The 13,753-nt window shown below is 46.7% G+C and overlaps 1 protein-coding gene across 1 annotated transcript; it reads left to right on the top strand.

Annotated features, from left to right (window-relative positions):
- Nucleotides 1-1,128: 1,128 nt before the first annotated feature.
- Nucleotides 1,129-13,326, top strand: LOC142896713 (integrin beta-3-like). The gene is made up of 15 exons (XM_076038583.1): nucleotides 1,129-1,325; nucleotides 2,236-2,321; nucleotides 3,099-3,297; nucleotides 3,401-3,653; nucleotides 3,784-3,946; nucleotides 4,038-4,199; nucleotides 4,619-4,714; nucleotides 4,814-4,903; nucleotides 4,989-5,123; nucleotides 5,216-5,645; nucleotides 9,570-9,792; nucleotides 10,640-10,740; nucleotides 10,826-10,945; nucleotides 11,380-11,546; nucleotides 11,650-13,326. Exons 1-15 carry the CDS (start codon nucleotides 1,169-1,171, stop codon nucleotides 11,713-11,715), a joined length of 2,448 nt encoding a protein of 815 aa, XP_075894698.1. The 5' UTR covers nucleotides 1,129-1,168; the 3' UTR covers nucleotides 11,716-13,326.
- Nucleotides 13,327-13,753: the final 427 nt, after the last annotated feature.

The raw sequence follows: 13,753 nt of genomic DNA, 5'->3' as shown, positions 1-13,753 counted from the left end.
AAATTTGAAAAATAAAATTTTTGGTCTGCTGTGTGCCATGGAATTTTTTCAATGTTAAAAAAATGTGCTATGGCTTCAATAAAGGTTGAACAGCGCTGCTCTAATCCATCCGAAAAATGTTGAACCCTTTTCTAACAAAATCCACGACTTTGTTTTTACATGTCATTTTGTTTATATCTTTGTACGTCTGGTGGTTTTTGCAAAGGTTTTGCACGCAACAACTTCAATTTTAGTCACAGAAACAAGTCAACTCCTTAACTCCTGAACATCTAATCTCACCTCAGGCATTGATTACATTCATTATTGAGCGTGTCTTTGTATCGTAGTGTTGGCCTAATGTAGATTACATTACAACCATTACGCCCATTCAGTGCTAAAGGAACTTGTTTACCTGCAGCATCAAATTTCACACTCGCATTACACTTGACTTTAATTACGTCTCTCAGTACAGACCATACTTGTATTACTACGTCACTACTAACGCCACTACTACACGCCACTCTTCTCGTGTTGATAAGTTGGAGGACTCTACACAGGACTTTGACAGGGTTGAGAGCCCGAAAGTGAGTCCACCGTCTCTCCACTAGGGGTCCTTCTCCCACAGCACTGCACCTTGCAGACTCCAGGTGATTCAATGCAGTTCATCCACGTTGGGCTTTGACTCGTTTCTAACTGCAGGGCTCCCTGTTGGAGCAAGGTTGCAGGTACAAGTCCAACACTTCAGACCAACTCCGCACCTTTTTTTTCTTTTCTTTCTTTCTTTAAACACAAGACAATGATTGTCTTACGCTTTATTGGTAGTGAAGAGTGGCCTCGGGTCATTGTCGGCAAATTGGTCCGTATAAACTTGAACGAAACATTAATAATGCCAACTTTTCAGTGATCTAGCATTTGAAGATGAAATAGTCAGCTAATAATTGAATTGAGTGGGATTTATAGTGATAGATAGATAGATAGATAGATAGATAGATAGATAGATAGATAATAAAGCGGGCCAAACCCAATTATTGCAATTCTGTAACCAGCATTACGAGCCTCCACTCGTCATAAGTCCGTGACGGGACAAGTGCCAACATGCCATTTGTGTGAGTTGTCCTGGTGGCCTCGCTCACGCACACGGGACGCGGGCTCCCGCTGCTGTGAGGCAACGCTCGGGCTCGAGTGAAGAATGAGGAAAGGAGGAACCCAGAGAGGAGGAGAAGCAGCCGCGGCGCTCGGAGCTCCCACACCAGCCCGTCACTGCGCAGCCATGGGGACTCGCCCGCACCTCCGGCTCCTGCTGCTGCTGCTCTGCCTCTGCTGTTCGCTGCCTTCAAGCATCCGCGGTGAGTTTAACTTTTGATTTGTTTGGATCAACTTCTCGGGTGTCTCACCTGCCGCTGCGCCGGCGACCACGGGCGCGTTTACGTTCCAGTTCAGGGGGTTAATTATTTTTATTTAATTAATTAATTTATTTATTTATTTTTTGAATAACAATATTAATGTAATCTCCGGTTTCTGAGCTGATGAGTGCTGACAAATGAACTGGAAATGTTCTGATTTCGACTGGCCTCCTCCAGTTTGGACCTTCGTCATCTTTTCCCTTATAAGGGAGTGAAAATAAGGCTGCATGTGAAAGAATGAGGAGAGTCGGCCTGGGTGGTAGGAGGAGGGGGGGGGGCTTCTGCCTAATTTCTCTCATTAGTGCGCTTTAATTTAAAAGCTCTGTGCCATTTGTTCTCACTTATGCCACCAGGGAATCAGCCAATAGGCAAATCTAATCACTGTACTACTTTACACTTTACTGTGTAAATAGCCTAAAAGAGCCAGATTAAGTATTCAATTCGGGCTGGATTGAGATTTTGGTCTGTTGTTTTACATTATAACTACTGTTTGTGCTTTTAAACCAAATACCCTTTTAAAAGAGAACTTAATCACCTCTATGGAACCACACCTACGCCACTTATTATTGCCCATAGATAGCGATTGCCTCACATAAATTCTAGAAGTTTCACAACAGCGACGCTCAAACCCAGACGGTGCTGGAGCTGGTGTTTGTGACTCTGCCTTTTCGCGTTTCCCCTTTTCACCTATTTCTGTATATACGTTGAAAGAATTAGCATGTCTGTTACCCACCTAAAGAGTGTGTGTGTGTGTGTGTGCGTGTGTGTGTGTGTGTGTGTGTGTGTGAGAGAGAGAGAGAGCGAGAGAGGCCTAATCTCTTCTGTTCTGTTCTGTGTGGTATGATAACCACAGGCTCCAACATCTGCACGTCGAGAGGTGTCACCACATGTCAACAGTGCCTGGCCGTTCACCCGAGCTGTGCATGGTGCTCGCAGGAGGTAACAAAAAACAACAACAACAACAACAAAAAAAAAAAAAACGCTACCAGCCCATGCACAAACACCACTCCTGCTGCTCCAAGTTACCCATTGCAACAAGTTGGAACAGAGTCCCCCATATGTTTCCCAACAGTGTTCTTCTTGATGTCGTAAAAAAGGAAACAAAACTGCACCTACGCGGAAGAGTTCAATTTTAAAGGGGCCTTGCACAGCAAAATTAGACGCAGGTTCATGTCCGTTCAACAAGAGGATGTGGTGTATTTCTTTGTTTGTTTGCTTTGCAAGTTTTAGATAGATAGATAGATAGATAGATAGATAGATAGATAGATAGATAGAGACTTTATTGACCCCTTTGGGATGACTCCCTCAGGGAAATTAAGACTTCCAGCAGCAGTAGCAGCACACACAGATGGAAAAATAAATTGAAGCACACAGATTGCAATAGCGGCACACAGGTATAAAATAATAGATAATTACTAATATACATGTACAAGTATACATATACATAATAATGGCCACCTCCCTTCCCTACTACTACCCTCAGCACTCTATGTCCTCCACCTCCCCCCCAAGTGAGTTTTAGGCAACGTTTGTGTTGCCTCATCAGAATAAGTTTTTGGCAAAAAGTCACCATTTTTAACTTCTTGTATCAACGGTCACGGTTATAATAACGGCTTCGATACACACACAGTCCAAAGATTTACTTTACTTCGGATTGAAAATGAACCCCACCTCCACAGTGGCTGATTAACTGCCTCTGGGATGTGGCTCCTCCAGGTGTTTGGGAAGGGGTCCAGCACCTCCCGCTGTGACCTGAAGGACAACCTGCTGGATGGAGGCTGCGAAGGCTCAGCTGTGGAGTTCCCCTCCAGCAGCCTGAGGATCGTGGCGGAAAAGGCGCTCAGCGACAAGGCCTCGGGCACCGGCGACGTCACCCAAGTCCGGCCTCAGAAGGTTCACATCACACTCCGGCCAGGTACGAAGCTGATCCAAAAAGAACAAAAAACAAAAAGTATGGCAACCCTTGAGGGACACTTTCGGGTTTTGCCGATTCACCGACTCGCTCGTCCGTCCCTCAGGTGATGCGAAGCAGTTCACCATGGAGGTCAAGCAGGTGGAGGACTACCCCGTGGACCTCTACTACCTGATGGATTTGTCCTACTCCATGAAAGACGACTTGCAGCGTCTGACAACTCTGGGCAACAAGCTGGCTGAAGCCATGGGCCGCACTACCAGCAAGCTGCGCATCGGCTTCGGGGCCTTTGTGGACAAAACCAGGTCTCCTTACATGTACAGCTACCCAGAGGAGGCGGTGGAGAACCCGTGCATGGGGTACGTGAGGAGGGAGAAGAGCGTTTGTCACGTTGACCTTGTTCCAAATGGCTTAAGGGAGTTAAATTGCTTTGTTTTTTTTTGTTTTTTTTCTCTCCCCCGTTTTGCATCGGCCATCGATTGAACGCAGAATTCACGATAGGTGCCAAGCGCAGTTCGGATTCAAGCACGTGCTGTCGCTGACGGAGCAGGTGTCTCGTTTCTCCGAGGAAGTGGTGAAACAGCAAGTGTCCAGAAACAGAGACGCTCCTGAGGGCGGCTTCGACGCCATCATGCAGGCCATGGTCTGCAAGGTAACGAGAGTGACCGGAGGATCCCAGGCACCCCCTCCCTGCCAATCAGACAAACATCTTGTCTTGTTTTGTGTCTCCGTGGCACCGTCAGGACAAGATCGGTTGGCGTCCAGATGCCTCGCACCTCCTGGTCTTCACCACAGACGCCAAAACCCACATCGCCCTGGACGGACGAATTTCTGGGATCGTGCAGCCCAATGATGGAGAGTGCCATCTGGACAGCGACAACATTTACAACAAATCATCCATTCAGGTAAGGGACAACAAGTGTTTTATTCTTCGGTGAAAGCCAGCTAGTTAATATGTTTACGTTTATGTTTTTCATGCATTTTCCCAAGACAACAAAATAAATCACTTGATAGCTCAAGAAAACGAAGGTAATTGGAAGTGTGAATGCTTTGGGCTTCCGTAGTTTTTCCGTATTAGATACACTGATTAAGTAGGAGGGAGAGTTCAACCCACACATCACACATACATGCATCTCACACATCAGCATGTTGTTGGACGATGGTGCCACACTTTCTCATCCAACTAACCAAAATACCCACTGTCGCCTCCTTCGACGCTAGCTTCGCTAATATTAGCCCCCGAGCAGAACCAGGTTAGCCTGCTCAAACATCTTCCTGAAGGCCTCTGTTAAACTCGAGCTTCCCCCTTCCCTCTGCTGTGCAGGACTATCCCTCTTTGGCTCTCATGTCAGAAAAAATGTCTGACAACAACATCAACTTGGTGTTTGCTGTGACCAATTACGTCTACCCGCTCTACAAGGTAAAACAAAAGAAGACATCCAGTTCTTGTGTGGATTGTGGACATTGCTAATGTTGTAAAGGTGAATGAATAACACTGCCTTCTGTTTGCTTTTTCCAGGAGTACAGCCAGCTGATTCCGGGAACCACAGTGGGAACACTGTCTGAGGACTCTGGGAATGTCATCCAGCTGATTGAGGAGGCTTACGCTGTGAGGAGGTTTTTTTTGGAATGGCGGGCTAAATGCAAAATTTGCGGCCCATCTTAACTGATGGGACACCTTCATGTGTTGGCAGAAAATCCGCTCCAAAGTCCAGCTGGAGCTGCTGGGAGTGCCAGAAGAGCTCAATCTCTCCTACAACGCCACCTGCCTGAACGGGGAGGTACTGCAGGGGCTCAAGTCCTGCCAAGGGCTCAAGATTGGAGACACGGTACGAATGAATGACGAGCTCCGGTAACACAATGCAATGCAACGCAAGGTGTTCAGGCCGTCACAGACGCACCTCCTTACTGCCCCCTGTAGGTGTCGTTCAGCGTGGAGGTTCAGCTGCGCAGTTGCCCCAAAGAGAAGAACCGCACGTTCACCATCAAGCCCCTGGGCTTCAATGATGCACTGGAGGTGACGGTGGACTTCGCCTGCAGCTGCGACTGCGAGGCGTCGGCCGAGGCCAACAGCTCTGTCTGCACCAACGGCAACGGCACCCATGAGTGCGGCGTGTGCCAGTGTCACCCGGGTCGCCTGGGCCCGCGGTGCGAGTGCTCGGTGGAGGACTACAGCCCGTCCGACGACGCCAACTGCATCCCGAAGGCTGGCGGTCCGCTGTGCAGCGGCAGGGGCGACTGTCTGTGCGGCCAGTGCTCCTGCCACGCCAATGAGTTCGGACAGGTGTGGGGCACATACTGCGAATGCGACGACTTCAACTGCCTGCGCTACAAGGGGGCGCTGTGTTCCAGTGAGTGTATCTCTCTCGCGCCCACGCTGCACATTTCACTCAACCCTGTGTGGGCTTTTTTTTCCCCCCACACTTCTGCACGTACACAGTATCGTCTGAACAGGGTCAAAGTATTGACTTCCACCGATGGTCATTTTTCCTCTGCAGCTCAGTGACCTTAAGTCTGACAGAAGCTGCTTTTTCTATTACAGTTTTTCACAAAATAAAAGCGATATTTCTAAAAATAAGTACTAACTACAATTATGATTTGCAGGTGTTTCCACTGAATGGTGTGAAGCCACGTCCAAAAATAATGCACCATTTTCACTTGAAGTGAACTGGTCACATGACCCCGTACGTCACATCTGCTGGCGTGTAAATGCGAAAAAAGCGTTTCCATGACACTTTTGTGATATACCTCTATATGGATACGTCGGACGTAGGGTGTCGGACTGAAGGAGCTGAACCGCTCCACGCTACATTTTTAGGCCGCTCATGAGCCAAACATTAAAATGCACCGGCATAGCTAGAAGCACCATAGTTTGCTAGCAGATACTAACGTTAGCTAGCACGCAAACACCATTACACCCCATCAGAAGTTTATGTTTCATTTTGTGAGACTTCCAACATCTGAAGTAAAATCAAACGACCTTTAACATTCTGGGACTGAGACGTTGTCGTAAACATTTCTGCAGCTCATTTAAAGCTGGTTGTCTTCTCTGGCCACCAGGTTTGACTGTGACAAATGTTGTTGCTCATACAAGCAGAAAAGATGAGGCTGGCCTTTCTCTCCTCCGAGGCCGTGTGTGACTCCAGTGAGCGCACTCCAGTTGTTTCCCGTCACCCCTCTCCCTCTGTCTGTAAACACACCTCACTCAGTTTACACAGCGCTCTGATACTGGCCCCGACAAATCTGGAATGCGCATGCAAACCGGTGTGCAGTTCAAATGACGGTCTCCGGCGTGCTCGTGCAGAGCAGAGACTGTGAAACTGCAGCTGATAAACATATGAGGTGTTGCTAAGAAGGAAGAGGCACCGTGCTACAGCATTAGCTGGCATTAGCTAGCTTGTGCAATTGATTTCAGGTGACTCGAGCAGCTTGGATAATTAAAAAAAAAGAGAGCCGAATGGAAGTATTTAAGTGGATGGCACTTCCTGAAACTCAAAAGGCAATTTCTGTCTGTCACATTCAAGCTGTGGGACAGTGATGGGCTCCCTGATGCTTTTTGTGGGACAATGTGCTTCGTGATGCACCGCAACATTTCGCTAAACTCTCCAAAAAGCTGACGAGGATCGCAGAGAAACCTCAGCGCAGTGGTTTTCAAAGGAAATGATGTCAAATCTCATCTGCCTGCTGTGTGGAAAAGACACCGATCATTCTTTTTCTAATGTGGTGGCTGCGTCATTTTACTAGCAAATGTGAGCAAGTGACTACTGGATTCCACTCAACCAACTGTGGAAGTTCTGCCTTGAGGCAAGAAAAAAAAAAAGCAAGCGCATGACGTTCACTCACGCACTTTACGACGTTGAAGAACCCTTCAGATCCTCCGTCTGTCTGAAGGGAGGCTTTGTTTTGTTTTGTTTGAAGGTGCAGCTCTATGGTATCTGGTGATAAGACCCTGAATGCTCACACACCCATGTTTCAACACCGTGACTGGTACAAGACGGTGGTTTATGGAGCTTTAATATGCAATGTGGCAGGCGCTCTGTCACGGCAGAGTCACGGCGGGAACAATCGTCTGTCTCGAGCTCACATCAGATCACTCGTACCTCACTGCTGTGCTTTTCCACCACGTTGTACTTCTTACTTCCACTTCCTACACTTTTTAAGATTTGACTTTTTGTCTTACAGGTACTTGATTTTGCAAGCGGGGCCTTGAGCAAAAATAGAAGTCCATTGTGTGGGTTTATCTAGCATCTAGCATCCGTGGCCTTATTTCAAAGAAATGTCTGATGTTGTTGGTTAAAGAGGATGAATAGAATACATTCTATTCTATTCTATTCTATTCTATTCTATTCTATTCTAGTCTCTGAATGTTAAAGTTAATCAATAACAATTTTTGTTATCGTCATCATCCTGTGAGGTTACTTTGACACAGAAACAGACCTAACAACTAAAATTGCTCAATGATTTTATTTTTCTCTTTCTGCCTTCACTAAAAAGTCGAAAAGGTACTTTTCTTTTTTTTTTTCTTTTTTTTTGTCTTTCACACTTCCATAAACATCCAGAATGGCTCTGTTTGAGTACTTTTGCCTTCTCTGCAGCCCAGGACTTGAACAAAAGCTCTGCCTCTCCCCTGCGGCCATGTTTCCTCCTCTGATGCTGCAGTGACACTGAGCAGGATTGAGCAGGCACGGCCGCAGGGCCCTTAAATACGACTGCAGAGGCAACAGGAAAGTTTGCATTCCTCTGCTGGCAATTTGCCAGATATCCATTTTTTTTCCCCCACCGCCCATCCAGCGTATCTGGCCGCGCCCCTCTGGGCCGCTACAACTGTGCAATGCCCTGTTTTACTGTAGCCGTTTTTTTTTGTTTGTTTGTTTGTTTGTTTGTTTTAATTATCAGCGTTTTTTTCCCCCTCATTTGTCGTGACTCTAAATCCCAGACGTGTGACTAATGAGCAGGACTGCAGCGGATCCACACAGAGTGCCGAGAGCGGGATGACGTAAACCGGACAAACTTCCTTTCATGCCGATGAATCCTCTTCACGGCTCTCGGCCTCGTTTGGTTCAGTTTGCAGCAGGTCCGTTATCTTGACGGCAGACATGAGAGGAGATTCCTAAGAGATTAGATTCACTGGAACTGTTGACCATTAACCAGTGATGGCGCTGTGTGCTGGCTCAAGGCCTGCTGACGAGGTGGGGAGGAGGGAGCTGCCCGTCATTCCCTCCTCTGATTGGTTCCCAACCCTAAAGGGAGGAAGAAACCTCCCCCCCCCTCCCTCCAGCACCTCCAAGCCGCCCGGCCGTGTGACTCAGCCCTTTGCTTTTAGTCATCCTGCGCCCGATCCCGACTCGGAGCGCCGAGGGGCCGTCTCCGGATCAGCACGTCAGCTGTGCTGATGCAGGACTTACTGTCTGTAAATCCCGATTCTGCCAGCAGACGTCAGCTGAGTCACCGCTGACCGGCAGCCCCGGCTGCTCAGCTCCCTCACTCTGTGTTTGGGAATTTGGGAAACAGTCCGTCTTCCTTTTTCCTGTAGAAGATTTCCTACAATTGTTAGTTCGAGAGTCCGATGAGAGATTCCTCTTGGCATTCAAGAGCATGTTTCAAGTACATTCAAACCGTTGTTTTGCTTTTGTTTTGTTGTGTTTCATTTGGAAGGAATTTGTTGTCCTGGACCTCACATCTATCAGGACTTGTATTTGTAAAAGGGAAAAACTAGACAACAGTTGTAGAAACAAAAATGTAAAATGTAAGATTTGGACATTTTGAACATTTCCCTACAATGTACAGCGTCTCATTTATATTATTATCTGTAGAGCTATTGTGCTGCGTATTAACAGCTGAATTTGAAAATACGCGGGATGCTTTACAGCAGATCTCACCAACACAGTCCGTACCGAGCTTTGTGGTTTGTTTTCATTCTGGCGAAACCGTTGCTGTGTTTTGACTCCCGGCGCTATTGCACATGAGGAATTACTACACACACACGCTGAGCATGAGCAGCAACATTAGCAGCTTATGCAGGTAATTATGTGCTTGCAAAATGTGCAAACAGAGCCACACGTACACAAGCAAAGACACGTGTCAACATGTCAAACAAACCCAGGCAATTAAGTGCAGTTGTGTAATTTTTTTTTTTGCTTGCTGCCAAGCTGTGTTTGCTCAGTGACACATTATGGGCCCAAGGCTGGGACCCAGTTCACGACGCAGGTTTTCATGCATTCGTCTGGACATCTCAGTACTCTGTGAAACTGACACTGGCACACGTTTCCTTCCAGATCACGGCAAGTGCAGCTGTGGCTTCTGTCAGTGTGACGCCGGCTGGAAGGGCGAGAACTGCAACTGCTCCACGCGCACGGACACCTGCATGTCCAGCATCGGCATGCTGTGCAGCGGCCGCGGCAACTGCGAGTGCGGTGTGTGCCACTGCACGCAGCCAGGCGCCTATGGAGCCACGTGCGAGAAGTGCCCCACCTGCCCCGACTCCTGCACCATAAAGAAGTAGGTGTCCAACACGGTGGATGATTTTAATGCCCCGGAATGCATCCCAAGTCTCAACCTCGCAAAGAGTCGGGCGGATTCTCCGGTCCTGGTCCGGCTGAGATCTTTTCTTTCTGAATTCTCCCAGATCAGACTAAGAGTTGTTGTTCTGTTATTCAGACAAAACAAAGGAAGTAGAGGTAAAGGGTTGGTTTTGTTTTTTTGTTTTGTTTTTTTACCTCAAATTTCTCAACTGTCTTCTTCAGAAGTGTTGCCTGACAGCTCTGATGTTTCCTTTTATCAGCTGTTATTCTTCTTTCTTACCTGCCTGATGGTCCCCGCAGGAGAGATAATGGACTGGGACACAGCTAAGACCATAGGAGCAGAAACAAATAAACCTAAATGATGGGTGAAAGAGGCAGTTGATATCAAAAAGAATAACACACAACACGATGCCGCTGCACGGAGACGGAGGTTTGAACTACAGCCAGGATGTAGTGGTGACAAGAGCAGGAAGTTGTTGCTGGCTCTTACACACTGAATGCTGCTGGGTGGTCAGTTGTATAAGAGCTGAACAACACTTCAGGAAGGACTTATGGACTTAAGGACTTTTGCTAACTCAATCAGAGTAAACAGCTGCTTTAAATGTATGACAGAGTGTTTTTCCACAGATTCAGGTCAAAGTCAGAGCAGTTTGTCTTCCGCTGCGATCTTCCCACATTCCCGAAGGAGAGGAAGCCCCTTCAACATGCAAACTCCACAAACTTTGAGATGTTTTCAAATGTCAAACCCCCCTTAAAACCTCTGAAGCAGAGGCCGTGAGCTCCCACAACAAAGTCAATGCGGGTCTGTGTCTCTCTGCTCTCAGGCACTGCGTGGAGTGCCAGCACTTCCAGAGGGGCCAGTACGTCGACGACGGCAGCTGCAACAGGATCTGCAAAGACGCAATCAAAACGGTGGAGAAACTGGGTGAGAACCGCCGAACACTGAACGCCAATTCAGATGCGCTACTGAACGATGAATGAATGAATGATTCCGTCTGTTCGGCCCGCAGTCTTCCGCGACTCCAACGCGGTCAACTGCTCGTACAAGGACGAGAACGACTGCATCGTGCACTTCCAGTATTCCGAGGACGACGACGGCAACTCTGTTCTGTCCGTGGTGGAAAAGCCAGGTAGGCAGTGGGAACCACGTGCACCTTGCCGCTTCAAGAGGAGGTGGACGGGGGGGGGGCACAGCTGAACGGGCTCTGGTATACACTGCCAGTCAAAAGCTTGGACCCACCCCATGAATTTAATGCCTTTTCTTTCATTCTCATTCTCATGACTATTGACATTGCAGTTTCTCACTGAAGGCATCAAAACTACGTATGAAAACACATGGAATTATGTAGGAAACAACGAAAGTGTAAAATAACGCAAACACGTTTTCTCTTTAAATTCTTCAAAAAAAAAAGCATATTTAGTTATTTAACATGTATTTCTTTGCTTCATAATTACATATATCTTACTCATATATTTGATGTTTTCAGTATATATATATATATATATATACATGTATGTATATACAATTGATTCATTTATTTATTTGTTTATTTATTTATTTCAGAGTGTCCTGAAGGTCCGGACATCCTGGTGGTGCTGCTGGCGGTGACCGGTGCCATCCTGCTCCTGGGCCTGGCGGCGCTGCTCATCTGGAAGCTGCTGATCACCATCCACGACCGGCGGGAGTTTGCCAAGTTCGAGGAGGAGCGGGCCAAAGCCAAGTGGGACACGGTGAGGACGGAGCTCAGACGTCCACAAGTCTTTCGCCATTGGGCCGAATTTCACAGAAGTCACAAGTTGTTTTTTTCGTTGTTGTTTTTTTTCTGCTTCCCAGGGCAACAACCCGCTGTACAGAGGAGCCACCTCCACCTTCACCAATGTAGCTTACAGAGGCAACTAACAGCGCCACATGCTGGCCGGGGAAAAACTCAGGGGTCAACGACAGAGACGGAATGTAGTAGTGGGAACGTGGATGTCATGTGACCAGCTACCGTAGCAGAAGAGTAGCTACTGTTGTCCACAACAGAATCGTGTACATATTGTAAAAACAAACAAACAAACAAACAAACAAACAAAAATATTGCTTGTCGCTTGTTAAATATTAACAGGACACACTGACGCTGCAGCCTGGAATCCACCATTAGAATTTGCCTCCACGATGCAAACACAGTGACTCACTGCATCCACCGGGATCCATCCAGGGTCACATTTCCAAGTATTGTTGCGACAGCATAAGGGAACATTAATGAATGGGAAGTTGACGCAGGTCTTCTTTTTTTTTTTTAATGCTGAATTTTGATTCACATCTTGGGAGGGAGTTTATTGGCAGCAAACCTAACCAAAGTTTTTTTGATTTGTAAAATTGTGCAAAGTGCCAGTTCCTTCGTGCAGCAGATGCATTTTGTTTGCTGCCATGAAGAACAGAGTCTGCTCCACCGAGGGCTTCTCTGAGATCTGCTGATGCCACTTTTGTGGTCGTCGTTGTCGCTGTTGTTTTTGCTTCCCCTCTCTTCACCCTTGCCCTGCCTGTAAATAGGAGGCAAGCAAAACAGCGAAAACCACACTTGACAGTCGGCCTGGTTGTGTTTTTGCTTTTATAGGACAACAGTTTCGGCTAAAGGGTACAAAAACCAACCATTTGTCCAACTGCTGCCTCAGAGCTGTGCTGGTTTACAGACACGTCATGTTCCGGTGTGCGATCAACTGATTGACGTGCCACTTTCTCCCCATGTCATCCTGTGTTGTTGTGTTTTTTATTCTATGAAAGTTTTTGCTGTATTATCAATAGTTTTGGGGAATTCTTGAGGAACACTGTCACACTGATATGCTTTGCGTGTATGTGTGTGTGTGTGTGTGTGTATGCCTGTGCGTGTGTGTTTGTGTTCGGAGCACCAAAACAACCAAGTGCCTTACATTTTTCCTCTCACTGTAAAAGATTGGGAGACCTTGGGACTAATTGTCACACAATAGAGATGGAGAAAAATGTCAGTCAAGAAATACTTTCCTTATCATATCTTTGTACTGTATTTACTGCAATGCTTGACGTTTGGTTTCCAGAAGAGAATCATCGATAGCAGCGGGTCCTCTGAAACTGCTAGCGTGTGTACAAACACAGCTGAATGTAACTCAGTCCAACACATCCATCCATCCATCTTGGTGCAGCTTTCCCTGCCAGTTCATCGCAGGGCCACATTGAAAGACAAACAAAGACAGACAACCATTCCCACTCACTCACACACACACCTACGGGCAATTTAGAGTTCTCAATTCGCCTCATATGCATGTTTATGGAGAACCTGGTGAGAACCCTCACACATACAGGGAGAACATGCAAACTCCACAGAAGAAAGGCCCCAGGCCCCAGGCCCAGGATTGACCCAATGACCTTCTTGCTGTGAGGCAACACAGCAAGATGTGTGAATTGAAATACATCTTCCTGACGGCACTGTCCTGAAAAACAAGTGATCAAACCAACACAAATATATTTGCTGCAAATACATCTTGACAAATGCTTGTTTGTGTCTTTTTTTTTTCTTCAGAAGAAGAGGAGAGAACGGAATAATTCCAAGTTTGAAAATCCATTCTTTCACCTTCAGTAAAAAGCAGTACCGTAATTATTAGAACCCCCCCACCAAAATTGTAATTTTCTACAATTCAAATGCTGGCTGCCTAAAACTCTAGAGTCTAGTGAACTCTAAAGCTCAAAGTGCTCTTCCTGCTTTCACAATAGAAGAAGGCATGATCTGTCTCATGAGTAAGCCATGACCTCAAGACACAAAGACCACGATGTCTGTAGGCATCCTATAAAAACTCACCCACGTGTCTTCCAACCAACTGTAACTTTTCCATCAGTGGCATTATAATGGTCATGAAGACAACAACAGAGTTTTGCCATTACATTATTTATTCCTTTGATCAAAGGTTTACAGTGACGTTTT

Source organism: Nelusetta ayraudi, unplaced genomic scaffold (genome assembly GCF_046127955.1).
Source record: "Nelusetta ayraudi isolate G7.1 ecotype Tasmania unplaced genomic scaffold, CSIRO-AGI_Nayr_v1 ptg000057l, whole genome shotgun sequence".
Classification (NCBI taxonomy): Eukaryota; Metazoa; Chordata; class Actinopteri; order Tetraodontiformes; family Monacanthidae; genus Nelusetta; species Nelusetta ayraudi.
This window is presented reverse-complemented; position numbering and strand designations above follow the sequence as displayed.

Coding starts and splice junctions, on each gene's coding strand:
- LOC142896713 (XM_076038583.1), top strand. CDS start 1,169: ATGAGGAAAGGAGGAACCCAGAGAGGAGGAGAAGCAGCCGCGGCGCTC. Junction 3,298..3,400: donor TCACATCACACTCCGGCCAG/GTACGAAGCTGA, acceptor TCCGTCCCTCAG/GTGATGCGAAGCAGTTCACC. Junction 4,200..4,618: donor ACAACAAATCATCCATTCAG/GTAAGGGACAAC, acceptor TCTGCTGTGCAG/GACTATCCCTCTTTGGCTCT.